The sequence below is a fragment of the Electrona antarctica genome, assembly GCF_951216825.1.
Source record: "Electrona antarctica genome assembly, chromosome: 2".
Lineage (NCBI taxonomy): Eukaryota > Metazoa > Chordata > Actinopteri > Myctophiformes > Myctophidae > Electrona > Electrona antarctica.
The window spans coordinates 48861099-48880939 of record NC_136807.1 but is presented as its reverse complement, the minus strand read 5'-3'; the positions used below and the strand labels follow the sequence as shown (position 1 = coordinate 48880939).

The 19841-nt window shown below is 41.1% G+C and overlaps 2 protein-coding genes across 2 annotated transcripts; both read left to right on the top strand.

Annotated features, from left to right (window-relative positions):
* Positions 1 to 11421: 11421 nt before the first annotated feature.
* Positions 11422 to 14289, top strand: LOC306933790 (uncharacterized protein; the record flags this gene model as incomplete). The annotated part of the gene is made up of 10 exons (XM_079516111.1): positions 11422 to 11439; positions 11642 to 11744; positions 11878 to 11887; positions 12828 to 12921; positions 13015 to 13144; positions 13295 to 13369; positions 13455 to 13838; positions 13943 to 14044; positions 14139 to 14222; positions 14270 to 14289. 10 exons carry the CDS (start codon positions 11422 to 11424, stop codon positions 14287 to 14289), a joined length of 1020 nt encoding a protein of 339 aa, XP_079372237.1.
* Positions 14270 to 18779, top strand: LOC306916006 (uncharacterized protein). Its single transcript, XM_079493713.1, has 13 exons — positions 14270 to 14371; positions 14457 to 14638; positions 14760 to 14853; positions 14980 to 15106; positions 15204 to 15415; positions 15583 to 15700; positions 15790 to 15881; positions 15995 to 16112; positions 16230 to 16340; positions 16535 to 16610; positions 16945 to 17054; positions 17161 to 17334; positions 17465 to 18779. Exons 1-13 carry the CDS (start codon positions 14294 to 14296, stop codon positions 17692 to 17694), a joined length of 1722 nt encoding a protein of 573 aa, XP_079349839.1. The 5' UTR covers positions 14270 to 14293; the 3' UTR covers positions 17695 to 18779.
* Positions 18780 to 19841: the final 1062 nt, after the last annotated feature.

Sequence of the window (19841 nt, the reverse complement as noted above, 5' to 3'; positions counted from 1 at the left end):
GTCAAGATAATGGTCACATTTAGTGTTGTTCTCTCTCTCACACACAAACACAAACAAAAACTCTCTCTATATTCTATATCATATTATAATATATATATTAATATGTATGTGATTAATTATCCCCACCCTTCCTAATGTTTTGTCAAATCTAGCCTCGACGAATTCATGCAAAGACTAAACTATGTTATTTCGATAGCATGTATAATATACTATATAGACTATATTGTACAGATATTCTACTGTTAGACAATAGACAGATGTTATGTTCTCATCCTTGATGACTGTTTTGGATCAGAGCAATGAGAGCATCATAGATAGGTCAGCAGCAGAAATTATGTTTGCAATACATAATATTAGCAATGAATATTTTAGAAAGGGTCCATATTTTTGCTCGTAAGGCAAAAAATCACACCCGTGTGAACTGAGTGGTGTAAGGTTTTATATAGCATGATCAGCTGTGGTCTGACGTAATGTCTGACGTTAAAGATCTTTGGCTAGGTAGACTCGTCTTCTGATGTGATGATTTGTGACCATGAAGTTGATTCAGCTGGAGTTTTTGTCCGATGTGAGGTATTATATAAGGTAAGGTATTATATAGCCTGATCAGCTCTGATCTGACGTAATGAAATCACACCTGGATGTGATTTCACAACTGGCTTTTTTTGTGCAGAGAAAATGACCATGGTTGCTACGGTCATCCAGTTCACCCGGGTGTGATTTAATTACGTCAGAAATTATTTTGAACATAGCAACCATGCTCATTTTTTTCTGCACACAAAAGCCAGTTGTAGGAGTGGTTTACACCACTCAAAAAAATGTATACGAAAATGTATTAATATAAAGCCATAAGCTTCCAGTGCCAACATGTGACCATGACGTAAAAAGTGAGGATAGTATACTCTTATAAAAGAATGTGGTCGGCTCTTAAAAGAGCCTTTTGTGGGTATAAAGATGGAGCAGGCAGTTTACTTCTTTTTGGGAGCGGCCTTTTTTGCTGCCTTGGGTTTGGCAACACTAGAATTGCATTGTATGTAGTCACAGCACTTTATAGTATAGTATACGTATAGTTTATAGTGTCATTATATAGATATTCCACTGTTACGTTCTTAGCTTACGCATTTACTACTTTCTATGTATGTGATGTATTGCCATGCTTTTTGTAAATTTAATGTAAATCGCTTGCTCTGTACATTTGCTTTGCAGCATGGCACATAATGAAGTATCTTAGCCTGGCTAAGAAGCCCGCTGCTGCGCGGGACTTGTTCTTCTCAACATCGTAGCCGCCGGCAGCCAGAGCCTTCTTGACCGCAGCCAGGGACACACCGCTCCGCTCCTTGGAGGCGGACACGGCCTTGACGACCAGCTCAGCGACGCTGGGGCCGGTGTTCTTGGGTCGGGGTGGTGCCTTCTTCTTGGCGGCCTTGGCCGGTGACGGAGCTGGTGCTGGTGCGACTTCTGCCATTATTGTCTCGGATAGTAGATTGCTGTTCCTTCTCTCAAGTAAACTCTCACAGACTGATGCTGAACGCTCTGAAGGGGCTGGACTTAAACACCACATGAGAACCATGTAGAGTCAACACACAAAGGCCCTCTTCTCTCTTGTGCCACTTGTGTTTTCTCCTCGATTAAAACAAGTTATAACAAACTACTGTGTATATTATTTAATGCGACAAAGAGCTGACCAGTTAACACACATGTGCCTTTCTATCATGAATGTATATCTAAGATGAAAGCAGTGCACTCCTTTTTAGTAATAACCTCAAAACATCACCTGTCTAGAGTCAGATCAAAGTGTTGCCTTTGTCATTTTTCTTCTAAAATATTGTAAACTATGTTCTAATAACAACAATACTCACAATCAATTTAGTAGACATTCCTGGTGACGTGATACCATAAACTATGATTTTGTTATGTCATCCGTTTTGCTATAAATATAATGTTTTCTGAACGCAGTAAACACACTCCTGTTCAAGGAAAGCATGATGGTGGAGTTGATCCCAACTTCCAATGACAGAATGCCAGCTGTTGGAAAACTTGGTTAATTTTAATTTGGACAAATAACTCACTGTGATCAGAAAACTAAGAGTGTTTAAATCTTCTATAAACTGTATGTATATTTGATTATGGAGACACTTCTCAGGTAGGCCCAGATACTTCTAGCCTGGTTAATAAACCAGACCGAATCAGCCGTTGGCAAAAAAAAGAAAAGCCTGCCAGTGTTGTGTGATATTAGTCTGGCTTATTAGCCAGGCTAACATACTTCATTATGTGCCATGCTGCAAAGCAAATGTACTCATTGTACTCTGCATAAAATACAAATATATATAGGCATACTTCTTCCCTAGTGCCATTTCACACATTTCTATTACAATTACAATTACAATGTATGCGTTTAGCAGACACTCTTAATCCAGAGCGATTTACATTAAATTTACAAAAAGCATGGCAATACATCACATACATAGAAAGGGGAGGCATTGTTTCATTGTATTGAACTCAACAAGATGCTTCACACCAAAACCAGCAGTTGTTCACACTTCATCGTCCTGGAATGGGTGCGGAATGAGACTCTTCTGTACCAAGCAAGTCTAGAGTTTTGGTTTAAATCTAATAGACATGTCTAGTATCAGTGGCTTCTCAAAGCGCAGGTTGAGCATGTTTTACTAGGGGAGGGGATCAGAATTTATTGTAAGAATTGTTATCAGAGTAATACATACACAAGCGTTTACAGGACATTGCAGAAAACATAGCAGGACGCTGTCATTGTACAGCTGCACAACTCCTGAATCCAGTCACCAGGAGTTAATCTGCAATAAAAGTTAGTCCAATCTCCCATTTGATGCCCCGTACTGAGTTCAAAGGTTATCTAAAGTCCAATAAACATAACTCATGGGACCTTAAAGAAATTTATTTTTTTAATGATGACCACCGGGATACATATCCCAAAACGAATGGGTCAGCGTGATATGAACAAATGAGTGTGTGTGTGTGTGTGTGTGTGTGTGTGTGTGTGTGTGTGTGTGTGTGTGTGTGTGTGTGTGTGTGTGTGTGTGTGTGTGTGTGTGTGTGTGTGTGTGTGTGTGTGTGTGTGTGTGTGTGTGTGTGTGTGTGCGTGCGTGCGTGTATGCATTGATGTAGGCCTATGTATGTGTAAAAGGACCCCCCCTAAAATGAGAAGCTGCATCTCAAGGGCTAACCTCTGTGTGTGTGGACGCTGCACACAGAATGAAAAACAACAAGCAATGCTTGATAAATGCATTTTATATATGTGATGTATCCCCATGCTTTTAGTTCTTGCCTAATGTAAATCGCTCTGGATTAAATGTCTGCTAAATTGTTGTAAATTGCACAGCAGAATTAGGGCGATACCCACTCATTAATACCCACTCATCAAAATAATGAAGAGAGCGATTACATTTCAGGACCGCCTAAAATAAAGGTGGTCAATCATAGAGAAAACCTACAGGGATGCCCCCTATGTCAGCTGGTCCAGGGACTATATGCCAGGCGGTAAACCCATTGGATTTAACCAGATTATAAGAAAACAAAAAGAAAGCTATACCTGACGACTGGAAAGAGACTACCAAAAAACATAGCTAAATGGAATGCTATCTATCACTAAAAAGATAATATACATGGCTGAATACCTGAGCACGGTAAAATGACCCAAAATTTAGGAAGTGTGTATGTGTGTGTGTGTGTGTGTGTGTGTGTGTGTGTGTGTGTGTGTGTGTGTGTGTGTGTGTGTGTGTGTGTGTGTGTGTGTGTGTGTGTGTGTGTGTGTGTGTGTGTGCACATGCATGAGAACAACTACAGAGAGTGCTTTAACACCAAGCCACAGTGCAAGACTAAGAACTTTGTTTCCTATGGTGATCCAGCCTAGGAAATACCCACGGACTGGTTGTCAGAGGGTTTCGACAACTTGGGATGCTCGCCCAAAGACAAGGCATGCAAGGCTGGCAAAGTGTGTCATCTCTGCTGCCCTTTATATCATGAGGACATATCCATGAGTTTGTGAATGTAACCTTTACGGCACCTAAAATATTTGTGTTCCTGTATGCTTTCCGTGTGTGGACATACATAAATTGTTACGTTAAACTGTGTGTGTGCGTGTGTGTGTGTGTGTGTGTGTGTGTGTGTGTGTGTGTGTGTGTGTGTGTGTGTGTGTGTGTGTGTGTGTGTGTGTGTGTGTGTGTGTGTGTGTGTGTGTGTGTGTGTGTGTGTGTGTGTGTGTGTGTGTTAGAGAGAGAGGGGGAGGGGGAGTGGGAATGTCTCTCTCTCTCTCTCTCTCTCTCTCTCTCTCTCTCTCTCTCTCTCTCTCTCTCTCTCTCTCTCTCTCTCTCTCTCTCTCAAAAATAACAAGCGACCCTTGATACAATAATAATCAATGTGTTGCGTGCCCTGGCCGTGATAATAAAGTACAAATAAAAACGAGATGATCACCTTTAGACGGTAAACATATATGCCCGCCCCTATCCAACCAATCTATAAGTCTACATAAAGTGCTATCTAAGGGGGTAGTGTAAGTGCTACGGGCCATGATGGAGTCTGAAAAGGTGGGTTTTCAGACTATAGCGGAATATTGGGAGTGAGGCTGCAGTTCTGATTGTAATGGGAAGTGCATTCCATAGTTTTGGAACACCATTGCTTGATGTTCTGTGTAAAGCACATTTAATTGACTTGTTGAAATAAAATGGCTTTGCCTTTCATAGTAGCGTGCCCCCCCTCATAGTGTTATTTAGAACAAAAGGAGTCATGCAGAACATTGGGCCACACAACTAATAGTCTTCACGCAATGTCACCTAAGATGTGTTTATCACTCTTCTACAGTATATAGAAAAACACCAACCTGGGTGTACATGCTTTTCATTAGAAGCAAATGGCCCATTGATTGATGGCTTCAAAAATATTGATGTCAATATGTATTAGGGGTGGGGGGGATTTGCAAAATGTTCTAACTGAATGTATTGATTTGATTACGTGACTAATAAAATGGCTTTGCCTTTCATAGCGTGCCCCCCCCTCATAGTGTTATTTAGAACAAAAGGAGTCATAAGGCAAAAAAAAATTATACGAAAATGTATTAATATAAAGCCATAAGCTTCCAGTGCCAACATGTGACCATGACGTAAAAAGTGAGGATAGTATACTCTTATAAAATAATGTGGTCGGCTCTTAAAAGAGCCTTTTGTGGGTATAAAGATGGAGCAGGCAGTTTACTTTTTGATTTAACTTTTTGATTTAACCAAAAACTAACAGACCTTTGAATAAAACTAATACAATATCGAAAATGTATATGGAGAAACACGGTCCTCGTCCATTTTTTTCAGCAGGTAATCGATCCGCTCCGGGCCGGGCATCTCCTCTGGACACACATACCACCCGACGGCGCGCTTTGAGCCGGGCGGGGAGAGCTGTTTCTCTGGAGAGAAACAGTGCAGTTTGTCATCACGGTCCAGGATGGAACCGGGCCGCTCTGTGGAGACACGTTCCACGGGCTCTGCAGGCTCTGGAAGTGGGCCTCCCTTAGAATGCGGTTGATCTGGTGGTAGGACACCAGGTCTGTGGGGTCAGCCGACTCCAAAGAGTGGGCTAGCGGACTGCAGGGTCCAGGAGCACTGTGGCCTCCAACACCGTCCACAGCACACTGACTGCTGCAGCTCCAAACCACATCGTCTGGACCGTGGATTCCACTGCTCTCGCTAGTGTTAGATGACTCGGAGTCCCAGGCATCGCGGCCTGGCTCAGGGCAGAGAGGATGAGCTCCGCTCGGCCGCTTAGCTTGGGGCACCAGTTGGCCATCCTCCTCATCAGCACCACGCTGCCGTTTTCTGCTTTCAGTCAACATACCCTCCCCAACATTTCCTCCCTTGCCTCTTCCTGACATTTTGAGTTCAGCTGTAGTTAGAGATAGAAAACTGAGTGTTTTGAGAGCTCAGAGACTTGCTCTTTTATGTGTGTTCGGAGGACGTAAGGGAGGACAGGCAGAGCGAGCTGCGTGGGCGTTACTAACCCCGACAGGCAGAGCGAGCTGCGTGGTTGTTACTAACCCCGCCCCCCACCACTCTCTCTCTCAATTCAATTCAATTTAATTAGCTTTATTGGCATGAATGTAGTAACTACAGTATTGCCAAAGCATACAATGCAGCAAAAAATAAAATAAATAAAAATATATCAGAAAACAATATCAAACATACAAATAGAACCTTAACTTACACAATACAATATGCAAATGATCAAAATGTACAGTATTAATTAAAGTGTCCATGGTGTGTGTGTGTGTGTGTGTGTGTGTGTGTGTGTGTGTGTGTGTGTGTGTGTGTGTGTGTGTGTGTGTGTGTGTGTGTGTGTGTGTGTGTGTGTGTGTGTGTGTGTGTGTGTGTGTCAAGATAATGGTCACATTTAGTGTTGTTCTCTCTCTCACACACAAACACAAACAAAAACTCTCTCTATATTCTATATCATATTATAATATATATATTAATATGTATGTGATTAATTATCCCCACCCTTCCTAATGTTTTGTCAAATCTAGCCTCGACGAATTCATGCAAAGACTAAACTATGTTATTTCGATAGCATGTATAATATACTATATAGACTATATTGTACAGATATTCTACTGTTAGACAATAGACAGATGTTATGTTCTCATCCTTGATGACTGTTTTGGATCAGAGCAATGAGAGCATCATAGATAGGTCAGCAGCAGAAATTATGTTTGCAATACATAATATTAGCAATGAATATTTTAGAAAGGGTCCATATTTTTGCTCGTAAGGCAAAAAATCACACCCGTGTGAACTGAGTGGTGTAAGGTTTTATATAGCATGATCAGCTGTGGTCTGACGTAATGTCTGACGTTAAAGATCTTTGGCTAGGTAGACTCGTCTTCTGATGTGATGATTTGTGACCATGAAGTTGATTCAGCTGGAGTTTTTGTCCGATGTGAGGTATTATATAAGGTAAGGTATTATATAGCCTGATCAGCTCTGATCTGACGTAATGAAATCACACCTGGATGTGATTTCACAACTGGCTTTTTTTGTGCAGAGAAAATGACCATGGTTGCTACGGTCATCCAGTTCACCCGGGTGTGATTTAATTACGTCAGAAATTATTTTGAACATAGCAACCATGCTCATTTTTTTCTGCACACAAAAGCCAGTTGTAGGAGTGGTTTACACCACTCAAAAAAATGTATACTAAAATGTATTAATATAAAGCCATAAGCTTCCAGTGCCAACATGTGACCATGACGTAAAAAGTGAGGATAGTATACTCTTATAAAAGAATGTGGTCGGCTCTTAAAAGAGCCTTTTGTGGGTATAAAGATGGAGCAGGCAGTTTACTTCTTTTTGGGAGCGGCCTTTTTTGCTGCCTTGGGTTTGGCAACACTAGAATTGCATTGTATGTAGTCACAGCACTTTATAGTATAGTATACGTATAGTTTATAGTGTCATTATATAGATATTCCACTGTTACGTTCTTAGCTTACGCATTTACTACTTTCTATGTATGTGATGTATTGCCATGCTTTTTGTAAATTTAATGTAAATCGCTTGCTCTGTACATTTGCTTTGCAGCATGGCACATAATGAAGTATCTTAGCCTGGCTAAGAAGCCCGCTGCTGCGCGGGACTTGTTCTTCTCAACATCGTAGCCGCCGGCAGCCAGAGCCTTCTTGACCGCAGCCAGGGACACACCGCTCCGCTCCTTGGAGGCGGACACGGCCTTGACGACCAGCTCAGCGACGCTGGGGCCGGTGTTCTTGGGTCGGGGTGGTGCCTTCTTCTTGGCGGCCTTGGCCGGTGACGGAGCTGGTGCTGGTGCGACTTCTGCCATTATTGTCTCGGATAGTAGATTGCTGTTCCTTCTCTCAAGTAAACTCTCACAGACTGATGCTGAACGCTCTGAAGGGGCTGGACTTAAACACCACATGAGAACCATGTAGAGTCAACACACAAAGGCCCTCTTCTCTCTTGTGCCACTTGTGTTTTCTCCTCGATTAAAACAAGTTATAACAAACTACTGTGTATATTATTTAATGCGACAAAGAGCTGACCAGTTAACACACATGTGCCTTTCTATCATGAATGTATATCTAAGATGAAAGCAGTGCACTCCTTTTTAGTAATAACCTCAAAACATCACCTGTCTAGAGTCAGATCAAAGTGTTGCCTTTGTCATTTTTCTTCTAAAATATTGTAAACTATGTTCTAATAACAACAATACTCACAATCAATTTAGTAGACATTCCTGGTGACGTGATACCATAAACTATGATTTTGTTATGTCATCCGTTTTGCTATAAATATAATGTTTTCTGAACGCAGTAAACACACTCCTGTTCAAGGAAAGCATGATGGTGGAGTTGATCCCAACTTCCAATGACAGAATGCCAGCTGTTGGAAAACTTGGTTAATTTTAATTTGGACAAATAACTCACTGTGATCAGAAAACTAAGAGTGTTTAAATCTTCTATAAACTGTATGTATATTTGATTATGGAGACACTTCTCAGGTAGGCCCAGATACTTCTAGCCTGGTTAATAAACCAGACCGAATCAGCCGTTGGCAAAAAAAAGAAAAGCCTGCCAGTGTTGTGTGATATTAGTCTGGCTTATTAGCCAGGCTAACATACTTCATTATGTGCCATGCTGCAAAGCAAATGTACTCATTGTACTCTGCATAAAATACAAATATATATAGGCATACTTCTTCCCTAGTGCCATTTCACACATTTCTATTACAATTACAATTACAATATATGCGTTTAGCAGACACTCTTAATCCAGAGCGATTTACATTAAATTTACAAAAAGCATGGCAATACATCACATACATAGAAAGGGGAGGCATTGTTTCATTGTATTGAACTCAACAAGATGCTTCACACCAAAACCAGCAGTTGTTCACACTTCATCGTCCTGGAATGGGTGCGGAATGAGACTCTTCTGTACCAAGCAAGTCTAGAGTTTTGGTTTAAATCTAATAGACATGTCTAGTATCAGTGGCTTCTCAAAGCGCAGGTTGAGCATGTTTTACTAGGGGAGGGGATCAGAATTTATTGTAAGAATTGTTATCAGAGTAATACATACACAAGCGTTTACAGGACATTGCAGAAAACATAGCAGGACGCTGTCATTGTACAGCTGCACAACTCCTGAATCCAGTCACCAGGAGTTAATCTGCAATAAAAGTTAGTCCAATCTCCCATTTGATGCCCCGTACTGAGTTCAAAGGTTATCTAAAGTCCAATAAACATAACTCATGGGACCTTAAAGAAATTTATTTTTTTAATGATGACCACCGGGATACATATCCCAAAACGAATGGGTCAGCGTGATATGAACAAATGAGTGTGTGTGTGTGTGTGTGTGTGTGTGTGTGTGTGTGTGTGTGTGTGTGTGTGTGTGTGTGTGTGTGTGTGTGTGTGTGTGTGTGTGTGTGTGTGTGTGTGTGTGTGTGTGTGTGTGTGCGTGCGTGCGTGTATGCATTGATGTAGGCCTATGTATGTGTAAAAGGACCCCCCCTAAAATGAGAAGCTGCATCTCAAGGGCTAACCTCTGTGTGTGTGGACGCTGCACACAGAATGAAAAACAACAAGCAATGCTTGATAAATGCATTTTATATATGTGATGTATCCCCATGCTTTTAGTTCTTGCCTAATGTAAATCGCTCTGGATTAAATGTCTGCTAAATTGTTGTAAATTGCACAGCAGAATTAGGGCGATACCCACTCATTAATACGCACTCATCAAAATAATGAAGAGAGCGATTACATTTCAGGACCGCCTAAAATAAAGGTGGTCAATCATAGAGAAAACCTACAGGGATGCCCCCTATGTCAGCTGGTCCAGGGACTATATGCCAGGCGGTAAACCCATTGGATTTAACCAGATTATAAGAAAACAAAAAGAAAGCTATACCTGACGACTGGAAAGAGACTACCAAAAAACCAACCCGGTCTCCCCCAAATACGGTGAAATAGCACGGATTGGCACACAGCAAATGCGTGCATATGACACTAGATTCCCCGACATTCCGTGTATATTTACTTGATTTCCTCCCCGTTCACTTCTATACGTTTCTCGTCGGTGACGTCACGAGGACAATCCGTGTATATCTACTAGATTTCCTCCCCGTTCACTTCTATACGTTGCTCGTGTCGATTCGTTTGCGATATTAAACAATATCAAATCTCGCTACTGATGATTTATTGATGACTATTTCTATGTATTTGATGTCCCAGGTGTTGTTCTTGCTTACTGCAAATCGCTATGGAGTGTTATTATTATATTCATTAATAAGAATCATTCTTTTTGATATTATTTTTGACCGGAAGTGCCCTGGTCCCGTGCATAATCACCTATTTGGACTCGTACGTTTGCGATATTTTAAACAATACTCAATAAAATCATATTTTAATCGCTACTGATGATGTTTGATGACTATTTCTATGTATTAGATGTACCAGGTGTTGTTCTTGCTTACTGTAAATCACTCTGGATTGTATTTATTTAAAAGAAAAATGTTTACCGGAACCGGAACCGGAAGTGTTTTTGCTGCCAGGCTAATCCTAATGTTTTTGCATAATAACATTCATTGCGTTGTTTTTGTTGTCGTGAATGGTTGTCCTCAGACTTTGCTTACTTAGCCTAGCCACAGCCTATAGTACCCACTACCAGCCAGTCTGTTTATTGTACAGGTGAATATTCGAGCCAAGGTAAGATTTGTTGCTATAAATCACAACTGTATAAATGTTTTTTCAGTGTTAGTAGCATGTTAGCTGCTAGCAGTGGTCCATAGTTAAAGGCAATGCTAACAACAACAATAGCATGCTAACGATCTCTGTAAATAGTAGTTAGTAGCTAGCTAGCCTAAGATTTAGACTCGTATTCTAAATATATTCGTTTTCAAGCAGAATCGATGAATGCGTCTACGGGAGTCTAAATATTAGGCTAAGCTAGCTACTAACTACTATTTACAGAGCTCGTTAGCATGCTATTGTTGTTGTTAGCATTTTTACCTCCCTTATGATGAATTCCTGTTCTGTTCTTTGACTATATAGAAGTGTCTATTTGTACGTCTCTAAATGTTTTGATGAACCCTCTTGTAAACAAGTGTAATGCTTAATTGGGTCGTCCACTCACAGTTAACAGTCTTTGTATTGAGTTTGTGCTCGAAATGTACTGTAATTCTGCAAACTGTTAATATATATTTCAATCAATCAATAGTGTAGGCTATACGGTGCTGCTTGCGTATTAGGCCATGGCTCTATAGGATTTATAGGCCCCGGGTTATAGTTTCAATGTACTTTTATTATTATCTATATTCAACCTTTGTACTGATACGTTCTTGGTTTACCTATAGGCTATGATCCTCGATTACGGTTTCTATGCATGTGGTGTATTACCGTATGTTGACATTGCTTATGGTAAATCTAAAGAGTCATTGTATTAAAACAAATACAATAGAATAAAGTTGGCAATAGAGGTAGAAAAATACATGGTAAAAGCTGTTTTCTGCTGTGTTCATGAGCATGGTTAGCTCTGCATTTACGTGCTGGAGTAGTTAGGAATACAGTATGGTGTAGTAGTTATGTATGGTAATTCTGTGTCTGTGTGTCTTCTTTCCAGACAAGCCCGTCATTGGAGTCTCCAGTCATCCTAATTCTCCAGACATCTGACCATCTCCTTAGTGCTTCCCACACCAGCATCTGTCTACGTCCAGATTCCAGAGGTAAGTCTGGGATGTCCTACTGATTGATGCCAGCTTTGTGTTGGTTACCACAGCACAAGCTTTTTTCCAGGGAGTTCTGTCTCGATGACTAGCCTCATCCTCCTGACTGCTATCAATTTTGGTCCCTGTACAGACATGTGTAGGTAATAAGGTCCTGTTAAGGCCCATATCCATAAATGCTCCATAGGGAGTGGACAAAACAAACGAGAGAAATTTCACATGTTTTGTCTGTGTATTTATACTGACTGTTCCCAATATATCTACCGTTCATTTTCACAGAAGAGAAGAGAAGAGAAGAGAAGAGAAGAAAAGAAGAGGAGGAGGAGAAGAGAAGAGAAGAGAAGAGAAGAGAAGGGAAGGGAAGGGAAGGGAAGGGAAGAGAATTAAGGTAAGGAGAAATATGGAAAACGCACGCACACGCACACACACACCTTCATTCAAAGGGCTTTATCTGTTACGAATGAGTATGTTGGACCCAAAAGCGACAGCAGGCAGAACAAGTAAACTTAGAAGGATGTCTTAACAAAACACAGGAACTTCCATAAATGGGAAAACGGGTAAATAACAGGACTTTCCGAATACAGGACAGACTCACTCACCAGGGAGCTAGAAACCAACAAGAATACAATGCAAATGCGGGGTTTAAATAGACACAGGGATAACAGATGGCACACACAGGTAGGGCCTATACTAAATTGACAATCAACACTGGGATAGGCTGAAGGGGACTAAAAGGAAGGCCAGTGCAAGCATGCTCTGTTGCACTGGCCTAAAAGTGGGTCCTTTAAAACGGCTTCAACTTCTGAGAATGTGATGTCCTACTGATTGATGCCAGCTTTGTGTTGGTTACCACAGCACAAGCTTTTTTCCAGGGAGTTCTGTCTCGATGACTAGCCTCATCCTCCTGACTGCTATCAATTTAGGTCCCTGTACAGACATTTGTAGGTAATAAGGTCCTGTTAAGGCCCATATCCATAAATGCTCCATAGGGAGTGGACAAAACAAACGAGAGAAATTTCACATGTTTTGTCTGTGTATTTATATCTGTTTGGTTGCTGACTGTTCCCAATATTTTTGTTTCAGTAAAATGTCGACACGCAGAAAGAGCGAGCCATTGTCCGCCAAGGAGAGACTGGAAGCGCTTGCTGAGGTTGCGGATGCGTTTGTTGAGACGGAGGTAAGTACATTCTCGTTGTACATGCATGTGAAATAATTTTAACTCCAGTTAGTTGATGCCCATTTCTCTACATTTCATGACATCTCCGTATAGAGAGCTAAAGGCCAAGCTACCAGCCAAGCTACAGCGACAACTCAGAAGCCTGAAGTTAGCTGGTCGATGAGGGATGCTGATGGGATTCGTGTAAAAACCAGCAAACGCAGGAGAAAGGCTTCATCTTATGGTTAGTCTCCATCTATGGAGAGTGATTTTGATGGATTGAAGTGGTTGGAGTATGTATAGGGTAATCATTTGATAGTGTCTGTTATTGTTTTGATTTATGCTGGCAAAGAGTTTGAACATATTTGGTCTAATGTGGTTGCTGTTTCTCCAGTTGGTACATCCACTACACCATCTACGTCCACTACACCATCTGTGTCAACACCATGGCTCGGTTACCAAGAACCTGGTAAGTATAAATGTACTTAAAATAAATTCCTCAAAGAAGACTATGGCAGTGATGTTTTATTTTTCTTGTGTTTCTCTCCCTGAAGATTTTAATAGGCAGATGCTCGAAGAGCTTCTTCAGGACACTGCGTATGATTGTGTAGAGCAGCCAACACAGTCTCACACTTGGAGTCAAAGGCAGAAAGATGTCCAACTAGGCTGGCAACAGGCAAGAGACCACAATGTGGACAACGTGTTGTCAGCGGAGAACATCGTGGAGAGGACGTGTCAACACTGTCACTTGAGAGAAGCTGTCATCCGTTGTGGGGAATGTATGCCTTCAGAGTCGTTTTGTGCAGAGTGTGATCGTTTGGTACATGAACGTCACACTCTGCACAATAGGCAAACCACCATGTGTGGTTATTATAAATACATTCCCCCAACAGAGTCGGTGAATCTCAGTGATGGGAAATACATCATCTGTGAACAAGGTCTCTTTTTCAATTAACAGACAACATTGGCTCATTATAACCTGTTATCCCAGTACCTTCACACAACCCAAACATTTCATCCTGATTGTCCTTTGCCCCTTCAGATTGTTTGCTGCCAACAGCATATCCTGGAAAGATATGCACCTGTGACACGTTTGATGTTTCAGTCTCAGCTGGTAGAGCCATCATACTGGTTTCCATAAATGGTAGGAATTTAAGTCTTCATCTATGTAGATGCACACACCGTATGTGTTTAATAGACATTACTTAAGTTCCTTGCTATGTCTCATTTACTCTCAGGCCGCTATGATCTTCGCCTCCCAGTGCTGTCGTGCAAACAGTGCTCTAAGCAGTGGTCTCCGGAGGTCAGGGACTTTGTCAGAAGTGGCTACTGGCCTGGAACCATGCAAGCCCAGACACTATTCCACCAGGATGTCTTCCACTCCTTTGAGGCAATGAAGACATCAGCTCCAGCGTTGTCTAGACAAGCCTTCACAACCATGTTGGACCAGAGGACAAAGCAGTTTGGAAGAGTGAGTAATTAGTTTGTCATGTCGTTAAGCCAGTTTATTTAATTTTATTTATGTAGCAGTCATATTAATTATGATATCTTTTCAGACTGGCAAAGTGAATGCAGGTTCTTTTCAGACAAGCTTTCTGCAGTATATGTACTGCAAGTCTGTTGAGAACCAGCTTCACGGAGATGAACAACGCTTTGTCTGTCCTGCTTGCACCCCGGACATGCTGGCTGTTTCAGTTGATGGCAACAGAAAACTGTACAGGTTCCAGCAAAAAAAACAGTTAGTTTGTCTTTCCTATAAACACTATCGTAATGTTTTTTATTTATTTAAGATGACACTTCAGCTGTTGAATGTAATAACTGTTACTTTGTGACCTTGTTTTGAAAATGTGTGTATGTAGGAGTGAAGAGCCAGGGTTCTTTGATGGCTTGTTCTTGGCAAAAGACTCTGAGGTGTCAACTTTTGTTGAGGAGGTCAGAGGAGTTGTAACAAGTGTAAGTTTTAAACAAGTGAAACATGGCTCAGCCAAAAAAAAGTCTTGACTGTATGTTTCAGTATTGAGCCCTGCTATCTATTGTCTAACTATTAATACTGTATATTCTAACTATGTGCTTTGGTAGACTGCGGGAAAAGCGACGTGTGGGAATTCGCACTGGAGAGCTGCTAGGGAGACGTCCAAGCAGGCCAACAGGTTGGACGAAGAAGGCATTGAAGTTGCCGTTTGTAGGCACGGATTCCTTCTTAGAGGTTAGTATTAGTATTGATGATAAATTGAACATACAAAAAGATATCATGATTATCTAAAGCACAATAATATGCTCCTAATCACCCCTCCCCTCCAAAGGTCTGAATATGTACAGAGGAGAAATCTTTGCCTACCCGATGTTTCTCCAGCAAGAGTACAAGAGTGCCACATTCTTGGCCATGGATGTGACCTGCAGATACGTACCTTACCTGGCGAAGGTGTCGGAGAACCTGGCCCATCTTCAACCCCTTCTGAGCATGAAACCGTGCTTGTCTGTCATGCATGCTAAAGCACACACTACAAAATGCGAGGTGATGCGTCATACTGCTTGATGATGTAAATTAGATTGTCACAATGCATGGCAATGTTAGCCACAGAACAATGGTCTGAACTGACCCAAACTATATAACCATAGTAACCTATGGCTATGCATCAATATTGACCATGCGTCTGGCCACACTGTTCATACTTCCTATAGATCCAGTGGAATGCGAGGAACCAGGAGGGAGTTGGGACCACTCTCGGTGAAGAGGTTGAGCAGGTCAACAGTTTCCTGTCCAGATGTGCCCTGACCACCAAGTATATGATGAAGTCAGGTTTGTAAGCTTATTTAACCCCCTGCTACTTTTAGCCTGCAAAGGTACACTAAACATTTTCAACAATCTTATTTGGATTTGTGTTACAGTAAGAACTGACATGCTTGCGGTCCATGCCATGGGGTGGAATCTCCGTAAAGCCATTGGCCTACACTCCGCTTTGTCTTCCAGATACAAAAAGGTATGTTCTTTTGTTAAAAAAACGTAATGTGTAACTCTGATCATGATTCAACTTCAAATGCTATTTCATGAACACATTTGTAAATTACAGTGTTCTGTATTGCAATTTTGCAGACTGTCGAGAAGACTTTGGAGGTAACGGAGGGACTCGGGAAGCTGCAGGAACAGTTTAAGTGCACAGATGACATGCTGCAACAGTGGGTCATTGATGTGAAGCAGTGGGCCAGTACCGGTAAGAACAATGTCCTCACATGGACAACACGCATCAATGTGTGTGGGGAAGAATCAATCTGACGGCTGACAATGAGTACATTTTTAGAACTTGTGTGAACACTTTTTTGTTTCTTAGGAAGTGCAGCAGCCAGTTCTGTGTCATCAGAGATGCATTGTTTGCAGCTCTCCATTGACTCGCTTTTTGTGAGCATCTGTCAGAAGAAACACTACCTCTACAGACAGAATGGTATGTATTGTGAAATTATTTTGCTGGCTCTTGCAGTATGTCAGTTTTGTTCGTTACACAGCAATTAAATTGCAAACCAATTAATCAAGAGGGCAAAACTTACATTGCCTGTAAAACTATAACTATACATAATACATTTCATTCATTTACTGGACAGAGCCCAAATCACAGCTTTTTGTAATACTATCTTGCAGATCGCAACAAAAGGCGTCAGAAAATCACCCAGAAGATTGGCCAGGAGAAGAAACGCTTGTTGGATGATGTCCAGAGGTATGTAATAGATATTTTCGAATCCTAAATCGATTGCCAAATATATTGGTGTATTTCTCTGCCTTCCATTCAATAGTCCAGTCTGAAATGGCACATTGGTGAGAGAGCTTGCTGACTAGACCACAGTGGTCCTCCATGCTTACTATCACTCTGTCAGCGAAGTGTATTTGTCTCATCTTTAGAATATATCCTTTTATGACCAGGTATTTACAGTATAGCACATTAGATTGGGTTTGGGGAACAGGCCAGGAGGCTTGTTGATCTGTATGCTGTTCTGGCTTAATCTTCATTCTCAACACTTCACCCTGCCTGGTATTAATATTTTACATTATAGGTACAACCAACAACCTGATGCAACCCCTGTGGATATAAGCACTGTTGTGCAGAAACTGTCCAACAAAGCTGTGGAGAGCATGATATGGCCATGGCAGGAACAGAACACAGGTGTTTATTATAATACCGGTATCTCTATTAGACTTTGTGAGCTCGTTTGAGATGACTTTTTGTATTTATTTATAATTAATAATTCAATGTTTTCATATCATCACAGATGGTGTCAACATCCTCTGCAAGAAACAGCTTTTTGACCAGGTGATGCTTCTGTCACGACTGGCAGAGGAAAAGCAGATTCTGGTAAAGGAGATGATGCAACACTGTGCCTTCTTAAAGGACTCTGTAGCAAAAGTGCAAACACAGATGGGAACTGTCTTGTCACAGACGGGAAGTAAGTACAACTCCATCTGTCTTTTTATGAAATTGTCCAAGTGAGAGACATGTTGGTTTTTCGTTACCGTTCATTTTAACATGTGTGGTTTGAATTGAATTCCATTAATGTTCTTGTGTATATATTCTAGCTTTTCCAAATGTATTGACCGAGGAGGGTTCGAGGGGCCTAATCTGTCTGCTCAAGAGAAGATTGGAGGACCTTAAACTCAAGCAGCAGATTGCAGGGAGAGCCTACAAGGCCATTCTGGGGCCAAGTCTCCAACTGTTGGAAGAACAGGAGGCAGAGATGGAGGAGGAAAGAGAGTGTCAACCAGAAAGCTCGGACGATGACGACGACGAGGAGGACACTGCGATATGAGACTACATATTGCCTGGGATGTATACAAGGTTGACCAGTGGATTATTTTATTTGCTTTTTTTCTCCTTTTGGAGTGGATTATTTTATTTGCTTTTTTTCACGGTATTGTTTGACTGGGGGCACCCCTAACGTGCGCACGGCTCAGGAACGTCCTGCGCTGAACGGACTGTGTACACTACACACAAGCGCAATGACATGAAGCGGTGTTTGAAGGTTTTTCCAGAAAGACCTGTTGTAAATGTCATTTTACTTTTTGGCTGTCTCATTTTTAAAATGGTACTTATATAGCGCCTTTATCCAAGGTGCTTTACATAGATTGTGCATTACATTCACACACACATTTATACACCGATGCCGGAGGAAACCATGCAAGGTTTCGAAAACGTTCAAAACGTTTGAATATACCCCCTTTTCCTCATAGATGCAGATGGATCTCCGATCTACACATGTCAGTTCAGTTTTCATTTATGCTTGCTGTTTTTGGCAATTTGCTGCAGTGTTGGGTCAGACGTGCTCCCGTTGCATTCGTTCAGCATAATGTCAATTTCAAATTTTAATATTTCCAAAATTATTACAGTTTTGACATTATGTCAACTGTTCCTGTGTGTGGGGGGAGGAGGGGGAGAATGTTTAGGCCTGTCTCTACAATACAAATCTCTCTACAATACAAACAGCAGCATAATGTAAAATGTAAAAAATAAACAACAGAAAAACACATTGGACACAACTGGACATAATCACAACAAGACCATAGACTTCAGACACAGGACCATAAGCAGGCAGAAAGGAGAGTGTATACTGCTCTGTGTTCATTCTCGGATGGAAGGTGAGCCTACGACTAAAGGTCCTCACTGTATATTTATTGATTGAATACTTAACAGGCTTTGGGCTAAGCCCCTATAGGGCCATGGCTTGTTTCCATTGTGGTATTCTGTATAATATCGGAATCAGTCAGAATCTGTATCGGCAAATATGACCCTGTGATTAATCGTAGCTCGGATATCGGTCGTAATTTCATTATTGTAGAGCTATTACATTTATTTACCTTTTTAAAAAGGAGATGGCTATTTGTAGGCCTATTATACAGGGAGAAATGCATCCTTGACTCATTTGGAGCATCAATAGTACTACCTTTGCTTGTTGATCTGTGTAAAGCATGTTGAATTCCCTTGTTGAAATGTGCTATACAAATAAAACTGCCTTGCTTTTTAATAACCTATTTGTAATTTCTTGACTTTGAAATCCTACTAAATACTTCAATCTATAAATTAGTAGCTTAATGACTAGTAATACATTGTCTTCATGTCCAATGTATTAGCTTTTACTTTTCAGGATTTCAATTCAAATATAGTAAAAATAGATGATCTACAAGCTCAAAACGCGTCACAATGTCACGTTTTGAGCTTGTAGATCGGCTATTTTTGCGACGACAGTAACATACATATGTCCATCTATTTTCTGTGTTTTTGTAATCTGCATTTTTAATATTGATGTAACTTTAGATGTTCTTAATAGCGTTCTTCTCCAATGGGTTCTCAATGTTTTATTGTACTGAAAACTCCTTGTTTTGCAACATAGCTGAGTTGTCTGTTTTTGGCCATAAAATTCATTAATTCATTCAAGTTTTTTTTTATTCTCGATTACAGTAATTTAACTCATTAGTGGTGCAAACCACTTCCTTAAGTGAGTGTGTGTGGGTGCCTGCCTGCCTGGGTGCGTCTGAGCATGAAAACAGCATGGGTTTTTTTTCACCACCTGTGCGCAACCTAACATGCGCACAAACACACACGCACATATTAACTGTATATATGGTGATTTCAGGTGTGCCAGTACAGTAGTGGGTACAGTAGAGAGACCCCCACACGGTAACTCTGTCACCCTCACCCTGGGTGCGTTCCTGTTTGTCTGGAACTCCCCCCACCCCACACGGAGTTGCACCACTTACTTCACACGGGTGTGATCTTTCTCAGTGTCGAGTAATAGTATGCTAGTATGCTCACCAAGGTTTTAAAACGACCCAGGGGTACCAATGTGGTCAATTGTAATGTAGTTTGCAGGTGATTCCATGTATTAGGGCCACAGAGGCCAAAAGCAGATCTACCAAGTTCAGAGTTAACTTTTGGGGACATTTCTTGATCTGGTGTGAT

What these genes read in the sequence shown, in the direction of transcription:
- LOC306916006 (XM_079493713.1), top strand. Translation starts at nt 14,294, where the DNA reads ATGAAGACATCAGCTCCAGCGTTGTCTAGACAAGCCTTCACAACCATG. An exon ending in GGACAAAGCAGTTTGGAAGA is followed by an intron (nt 14,372 to 14,456) that starts GTGAGTAATTAG and finishes ATATCTTTTCAG; the next exon opens with ACTGGCAAAGTGAATGCAGG. An exon ending in GCACGGATTCCTTCTTAGAG is followed by an intron (nt 15,107 to 15,203) that starts GTTAGTATTAGT and finishes TCCCCTCCAAAG; the next exon opens with GTCTGAATATGTACAGAGGA.